General features: G+C 51.7%; 1 protein-coding gene across 3 annotated transcripts in view; it reads left to right on the top strand.

The window, feature by feature from the left end:
* Window positions 1–6,957, top strand: part of LOC148430836 (pancreatic lipase-related protein 2-like) — a 167,456-nt gene extending 160,499 nt beyond the window's left edge. For all 3 annotated transcript variants that reach the window (XM_088466440.1, XM_088466439.1, XM_088466441.1), the window contains one exon: window positions 6,856–6,957. In XM_088466440.1, coding sequence (XP_088322566.1) covers window positions 6,856–6,922 — 67 coding nt within the window. In that variant the 3' untranslated portion in view covers window positions 6,923–6,957. The remainder of the gene's footprint in view (window positions 1–6,855) is intronic.
* The last annotated feature ends 1,329 nt before the right edge of the window (window positions 6,958–8,286 follow it).

The raw sequence follows: 8,286 nt of genomic DNA on the forward strand, positions 1-8,286 counted from the left end.
TTAGCAGCGCACCCTGTTGCCACTCACTATGACAAAAATATCTCTGTTGCTTTTTAATGTAAACTCGAGAGGGTCTGTCAATAATTATTTGAATGAGTACAGAGATTAGAATGTATACTGTGTAATGGATCTGTAATTACATACTGAGAGTAACTTCTCCATTGCTTCCCAACAAACACCCGGGAGGGTTTCTTAATGATTGTATGAGAAGCAGGGAGGTCAGGACTCACGCTGTGCACTAAATTTACATATATATCTCCCAAGAGTATTCTTATGAGACCTAAGATCTGGTCCATATAAAATCAGTCTTATATTACATGTGACAAGTTTAATATGTGTATGTTCTTAGTCTGGGTTAAATAAAACGATATAAGCAATCACTGAATATTACTCATTAACTTTTGATTGTGTTTCTCTGTCTAAAAACAGACTTTGATATAGTAATTACAGCACTTATTGAGGATTGGCATTTATAACTGATAATTGTAGATAAATAAGATACGTGTATGTATACATGCTGGAATAACAGCTAGGGATGGGCAGAATGATTCACTACACTGAGTTGAGCCACATGGCTCAACTCAGTGATGTGTCTCAAGACACGACTCTTTATGTAATGCAGCGCTGTAGCCAGCAGGGGAGCCAGCGACTCAGAGTGAGTCACTGACAGCTCCGCCCCCCGCAGCCCAGCACTACAGCTGAGGGTCCTCACTGACTCTCCTGAGTCACTGCACTCCCCGAGTCCTAGCTGTAGCTGCACCACTCAGAGTGAGTCACTGACAGCTCCGCCCCCTACACTGCCGATCTGACTCAGTGCAGAAATATGATCAGGACGGATCAGCAGTGTAGGGGGCGGAGCTGTCACTCACTCTGACAGAGAGGCAAGGGGAGGTGACAGAGAGGCTGGGGGAGGTGACAGAGAGGCTAGGGGAGGTGACAGAGGCTGGGGGAGGTGACGGAGAGGCTGGGGGAGGTGACAGAGAGGCTAGGGGAGGTGACAGAGAGGCTGGGGGAGGTGACAGAGAGACTAGGGGAGGTGACGGAGAGGCTGGGGGAGGTGACAGAGAGGCTAGGGGAGGTGACAGAGAGGCTGGGGGAGGTGACAGGCTAGGGGAGGTGACAGAGAGACTAGGGGAGGTGACAGAGAGGCTAGAGAGGTGACAGAGAGGCTGGGGGAGGTGACGGAGAGGCTAGAGGAGGTGACAGAGACTAGGGGAGGTGACGGAGAGGCTGGGGGAGGTGACAGAGAGGCTAGGGGAGGTGACAGAGAGGCTGGGGGAGGTGACAGAGACTAGGGGAGGTGACGGAGAGGCTGGGGGAGGTGACAGAGAGGCTAGGGGAGGTGACAGAGAGGCTGGGGGAGGTGACAGGCTAGGGGAGGTGACAGAGAGACTAGGGGAGGTGACAGAGAGGCTAGAGAGGTGACAGAGAGGCTGGGGGAGGTGACGGAGAGGCTAGAGGAGGTGACAGAGACTAGGGGAGGTGACAGAGAGGCTAGGGGAGGTGACAGAGAGGCTAGGGGAGGTGACAGAGAGGCTGGGGGAGGTGACAGAGAGGCTGGGGGAGGTGACAGAGAGGTTAGAGGAGGTGACAGAGAGGCTAGGGGAGGTGACAGAGAGGCTGGGGGAGGTGACAGAGAGACTAGGGGAGGTGACGGAGAGGCTGGGGGAGGTGACGGAGAGGCTGGGGGAGGTGACAGAGAGGCTAGGGGAGGTGACAGAGAGGCTAGGGGAGGTGACAGAGAGGCTAGGGGAGGTGACAGCGGGGCTAGGGGAGGTGACGGAGAGGCTGGGGGAGGTTACAGAGAGGCTGGGGGAGGTGACAGAGAGGTTAGAGGAGGTGACAGAGAGGCTAGGGGAGGTGACAGAGAGGCTGGGGGAGGTGACAGAGAGACTAGGGGAGGTGACGGAGAGGCTGGGGGAGGTGACGGAGAGGCTGGGGGAGGTGACAGAGAGGCTGGGGGAGGTGACAGAGAGGCTGGGGGAGGTGACAGAGAGGCTGGGGGAGGTGACAGAGAGGCTGGGGGAGGTGACAGGCTAGGGGAGGTGACAGAGAGACTAGGGGAGGTGACAGAGGCTAGAGAGGTGACAGAGAGGCTGGGGGAGGTGACGGAGAGGCTAGAGAGGTGACAGAGAGGCTGGGGGAGGTGACGGAGAGACTAGGGGAGGTGACAGAGAGGCTAGGGGAGGTGACAGAGAGGCTAGGGGAGGTGACAGAGAGGCTAGGGGAGGTGACAGAGAGGCTAGGGGAGGTGACAGAGAGGCTGGGGGAGGTGACAGAGGGGCTGGGGGAGGTGACAGAGGCTGGGGGAGGTGACAGAGAGGCTAGGGGAGGTGACAGAGAGGCTAGGGGAGGTGACAGAGAGGCTGGGGGAGGTGACAGAGAGACTAGGGGAGGTGACGGAGAGGCTGGGGGAGGTGACAGAGAGGCTAGGGGAGGTGACAGAGAGGCTGGGGGAGGTGACAGGCTAGGGGAGGTGACAGAGAGACTAGGGGAGGTGACAGAGAGGCTAGAGAGGTGACAGAGAGGCTGGGGGAGGTGACGGAGAGGCTAGAGGAGGTGACAGAGACTAGGGGAGGTGACAGAGAGGCTAGGGGAGGTGACAGAGAGGCTAGGGGAGGTGACAGAGAGGCTGGGGGAGGTGACAGAGAGGCTAGAGGAGGTGACAGAGACTAGGGGAGGTGACAGAGAGGCTGGGGGAGGTGACGGAGAGACTAGGGGAGGTGACGGAGAGGCTGGGGGAGGTGACAGAGAGGCTAGGGGAGGTGACAGAGAGGCTGGGGGAGGTGACAGGCTAGGGGAGGTGACAGAGAGACTAGGGGAGGTGACAGAGAGACTAGGGGAGGTGACGGAGAGGCTGGGGGAGGTGACGGAGAGACTAGGGGAGGTGACAGAGAGACTAGGGGAGGTGACAGAGAGGCTAGGGGAGGTGACAGAGAGGCTAGGGGAGGTGACAGAGAGGCTAGGGGAGGTGACAGAGAGGCTGGGGGAGGTGACAGAGGGGCTGGGGGAGGTGACAGAGGCTGGGGGAGGTGACAGAGAGGCTAGGGGAGGTGACAGAGAGGCTAGGGGAGGTGACAGAGAGGCTGGGGGAGGTGACAGAGGGGCTGGGGGAGGTGACAGAGGCTGGGGGAGGTGACGGAGAGGCTGGGGGAGGTGACGGAGAGGCTAGAGGAGGTGACAGAGACTAGGGGAGGTGACAGAGAGGTAGGGGAGGTGACAGAGAGGCTAGGGGAGGTGACAGAGAGGCTGGGGGAGGTGACAGAGGCTGGGAGAGGTGACAGAGGCTGGGAGAGGTGACAGAGAGGCTAGGCGAGGTGACAGTGAGGCTACGGGAGGGAGGCGACAGAGAGGCTGGGGGAGGTGACAGAGAGGCTAGAGGAGGTGACAGAGAGGCTGGGGGAGGTGACAGAGAGGCTAGAGGAGGTGACAGAGACTAGGGGAGGTGACAGAGAGGCTAGGGGAGGTGACAGAGAGGCTAGGGGAGGTGACAGAGGGGCTGGGGGAGGTGACAGAGGCTGGGGGAGGTGACAGAGAGGCTGGGGGAGGTGACGGAGAGGCTAGAGGAGGTGACAGAGACTAGGGGAGGTGACAGAGAGGTAGGGGAGGTGACAGAGAGGCTAGGGGAGGTGACAGAGAGGCTACGGGAGGTGACAGAGAGGCTGGGGGAGGTGACAGAGGCTGGGAGAGGTGACAGAGAGGCTAGGGGAGGTGTCTCGACTCACCAAACACTGAGTGACTGCAATCATTCACTCATCTGAATGATTCGAGTCAGTGTGTTGAGACCCTCACTCACTAGCCATCTCTAATAACAGCAAGCAACAAAAATGAATGATCAATATATATATAGCATACCTTATATAGGATAAGTGCCATACATAACAACCTTCATCTAGTATATGTTTATGTGGAAACACAGGGGCATTGCATATATTTAAATTCACTGAACTCATTATTTTCACTCCTTAATTGTTTTCAATTTTCACTGTTCATGTGTCTTATCAGACAATATTAAATAAATTAATACAAGTTATATGTTAGATATCCTAGTACACCACTTTAGGCATTTCATTTTTCTTTTTCTATATTCTTTTGGCTTAATACCCATTGCCTGCGGTAGCACCCCCCCAACAGATTATAAGCAATACTGGGGGCTATCATTGTCCCTTATTGAGGGGTTCAATATTTTTCTGGTACGACTAGTTAACCCATATTCATGTCAGAGAAGTATGGTTTAAAAGAACTGCTCAGGTCGCGGAGTGAGATACTGCTGTTAATTCATCTGCTAGAAAGCATCAAATGATTTTAATAGGTGTTCCCCTCCTTGGTGGCAGTCGTAAGAGACATTACCTGGTGTTGCCATAGGGAGTGTGAATCACCTGGTAAATGTTCCCCGTTGTGCGCACAGTGGGGAGAATGAAGCGCCCACCTCTGTCACCAACGATATAGTTTCGCCTTTTTCGGCTTGTTCACGGTTCATGTTACAACTGCCACCAAGGAGTGGAACACTCATTAAAATCATGTGAGGCTTTCTAGCAGGTGAATTAACAGCAGTCTTATAGACCATACTATAATATACATTCATTATATGTTCACCGTATTTACCTATTCTATACCAGCGCACTCTGCAGTTCTTGTGCCCTGGCCTGATACTACCGGCCATTTTCCCGGTGACTCGCGCATGCACAGTACTGCTGTCCCCGGGAAACAGCATGGGTGCCATTTTCCCGGAGACCTGCGCAGTAGATTCTGGCACTAAGCCACAATCTCCTGCTGCACCACCCGCAGCGGCACCGCACGAGAGAGGTGAGGGGGCCTGCACCTAGGGCCCGAGTCAGAGAAAGACTCTAATGCGATCGCAACTGCATTTCCGTATGCAACGCAGTTGCAATAATATAATAATGTTACCAAAGATCACCCTAGCACAAAGACGCCCACTACTGGCTTCTCGCCTGCGTGCGACTACGCATACCTACCTAAACATCGGTAACATGCATGTTCATCAGCAGCCATTTTACCCTTCCTGCCAATCAATCTGCAATGGCCTCTGTGGTCTGCGCATGTCGATCGCACCGCTGCCTTCGCGCATTCGCACTGTGATGCATACGCATGCACAATGGCAATCAATCGTTCGATCTGCCTGCGATTTGCAGTTGCATATATCTCTGAATCAGACCCTAAGTCTGCACACAGGCCCCCTCCTCTAACGCCCCTGACTGTGCGAAGACCGAGATGCCCAGTTTCAGCTTCTGTAGACCATCAAAACCTTTCTTCAATGCCCTTCATATCCAAATCCGGACAGTTCTATCTTACACCATGACTGGCACCGTGATGGGGTCCCCAGACTCCCTGCGCTCTCTGCTGTGATTCAGGTGATTTATGCGGTTTGGCTGCAGGGAGAAAACAAGAACCTATTTTGCTGAGGCAGTGATGGTCCAGGTCCCCTAGGGTTATAGGTGAGGAGAGAGGAGGGGGCCCCGGATGGGGAATGTACACGGGCCCCCTCCTCTCTTAATATGCCCCGGATCTTCTGGCTCCTTCTCTGGAGGCCCAACTGATGCATGCGCTGGCCAACACCTGCACACTCGCAGTGTGTGCGCCAATGCCAGATCTTCTAGGCATTTTCCAGGACAGACCTTTTTCAGAAGCTCTGTCCTGGCACCCCAACCTTTGTTAGTGCCAGCCATCATTTCGTCGCATTGTGAAAGGGGTGAAAGTTTCTTAACACAAGCACAATTTTTGTGGTTGTTGGTAATGGGCTCCAGCCCTCTTTGCTCTACTAATGATGGCCACCTTACAGTACCTTGTTGCAGGTCAGTATTCTCACTCTTGTATTCAGCATTTAGCTGTCTCTGTTGTCCTGTGTAGATACAAGGTTCTGGGCAGAGAACTCTATGGCTCTACTTTGGGGATCAGGGTTAAATAACCCATAATTGTCTCAGATTCCAATTTCATAGGAGCCTATAAATCAGGATCAGATTAAGGTTAAACACACTGTAGTACCCCCAGTTCACATTATGCCACGGTGCCCCCCACGCTGGTGATGTAGCTATGTGTGGTTGCCCCAGAGCCGTAACTATACTTTTTGGTGCCCTGTGCCAAAGAGCATTGGTGCCCCCCTATTATTTAAATAGGGAGATAACATACCTGATAGAGGGCCATGGCCTCATGGGGAAGAGATGGGGAGGCCGGGAGATTTTGGGGATAAAATAAGAGGAAGATACAAGTAAAAAGGATAATAATCAAAAAATTGACAGACCCTAACAATGCCCCCTGCCCTGCGGTGCCCTGTGCCATGGCACAGGTCGCACTACCCTAGTTACGGCCCTGGGTGATCACCCCAGCTGCCCTGTTGTTAATACTACTTATATCTGGATTTATGTGTTAAAGGGGCATCTTTAGCAGTTATCAGGTTTAAGGCCCAATAATTATAATTACTTATTGACGCTTATCAAGGCATTTAGGAATTAATGATCGCCCAGATGTATCAGAATAAGACCCGTAGCGACAGCGGTTCCGATAGGAGCTCATCCCTGTAATGTAATAGCAGAGAAGTGATCACTAATACAAATCACTTCAGTTTGCGTTCCGGAGCTTTGTAAGTTCTGCATTTTACCAGCTGCCATAGAAAACTATGGGGCTGCTTTAGGGTTGAAAACGGGGGAACGCAGCAGATATTTATTAATAGACCCCTTAGAGTATAAAATACACTCTATTATGTGGACTTAATGGCACAGAGGTCTGTGTTTCACAGGTGGCTAAAAGACCCCATTTCGAGAGCTTTGGCTAAAAATATGTTGTTGTGTTATCTCAAATATCTGTATTTAAACTTTACTCAGTATATATTCGTTCCAGGTACAAGTTCTGTGGTACTGAGACCACGAGAGACGACATTCCTCAGACTCTTCACCATTGTCCATAATCTCCTCACACATAAATGTGCTCAGGATGACACCAATAAAGTCATGATGGTATATCTATGTCTCCTGGTTTTCCTGTTTCCTCACTGGGCGACTGCTGAGAATACAGCAGTATGGGTTCTGTTACACTACAGAATATTGTTAGGGCCCTGGTGGGAATTGTACCCAAGATCTCAGAATTTAGGCATGTTCTGATTGTCGACATGGACTTTGTTAGGGCCACACATTCTCACATACACCCTAAAGATAGGGACTCTTACATTATACAGGTTCGGGGGCTGGCTCCAGTGGAAATTGGCAGTCTGCCAAAAATGTGAGAAAGCTACAAAGTATGATTTTAACCTCAGTCTGAGCAAACTTGATGACTCATGCAAGTTCATATTAAATCCAGAGCCTCTGTGTTTCCATGCAAGGGCGTAACTAGAACTTTGTGGGCCACATAGCATCTTAAAAGCCCCTCGAGCTAAAAAAAACACATACATTTGCCCCCTCACAGAGCCCAATCATGTTATGCCACACAGACCCCATTCAGGTTATGGCACACAGTAGTACCCATTATACACATTATGCCATGCAGTAGTAGTGCCCCTTATACATTATGCCACACAGTAATGCCCCTTACATTACACAGTAATGCCGCTTACACAATATACCACACAGTAATGCTTTTTACAGATTATGCCACATAGTAGTAGGTTCCCATATAACACATTATTCCACACAGTAGTAGTGCCCCTTACACATTATGACCCCCAGCAACTCACCTCCCATTGTCCCTCCAGCAGCCTCTCGCTTCCCCGTGTGCCATCGGCAGTTGGCAGACCTGGCACACTGGCAGGCAACAGCAGGCATGGACAGACAGTGCCGGTGCGATTTGAATCTGGCGCCAGTCCATGAACTCCAATTGCCTTGTGACAGGTGGCGCTGTCTCTTCATTACTGCCTACCAGTGTGCAGGCAGCACCAAATCAACATAGCTGACACCCAGGCCCCCCTCGACGGCTCTGACCGGCCCACCTTGTGTGCATGATTGGGTGCAGTGGGCCACAGAGGCAGCTCAGACACCATAGCAGTCACACCCCTTGCACCAAAGGTAGTTATGAATGACATGGGGTTATAGGCGATGACAATGTAAACAAAAAAAGGCTGCAGGTATCCTTCAGGGTCTTCAACCCGGGCAACACTGAGTATCCCAGCTAGTATCTAATATGGCAACACCAGAATGTCAACAGCTTAACCCTCACCTAACCCTAATAATAACATAAAGATGTACTGTCTACATTTGGTGTTGACATGTTAAATGTTGACATGTCGACATTTTAACCAGGTTGACATGAGTGTCAACATTTTTCTCATCGACCCTATGT

Source organism: Taudactylus pleione, unplaced genomic scaffold (genome assembly GCF_031769625.1).
Source record: "Taudactylus pleione unplaced genomic scaffold, aTauple2 ptg003137l, whole genome shotgun sequence".
Lineage (NCBI taxonomy): Eukaryota > Metazoa > Chordata > Amphibia > Anura > Myobatrachidae > Taudactylus > Taudactylus pleione.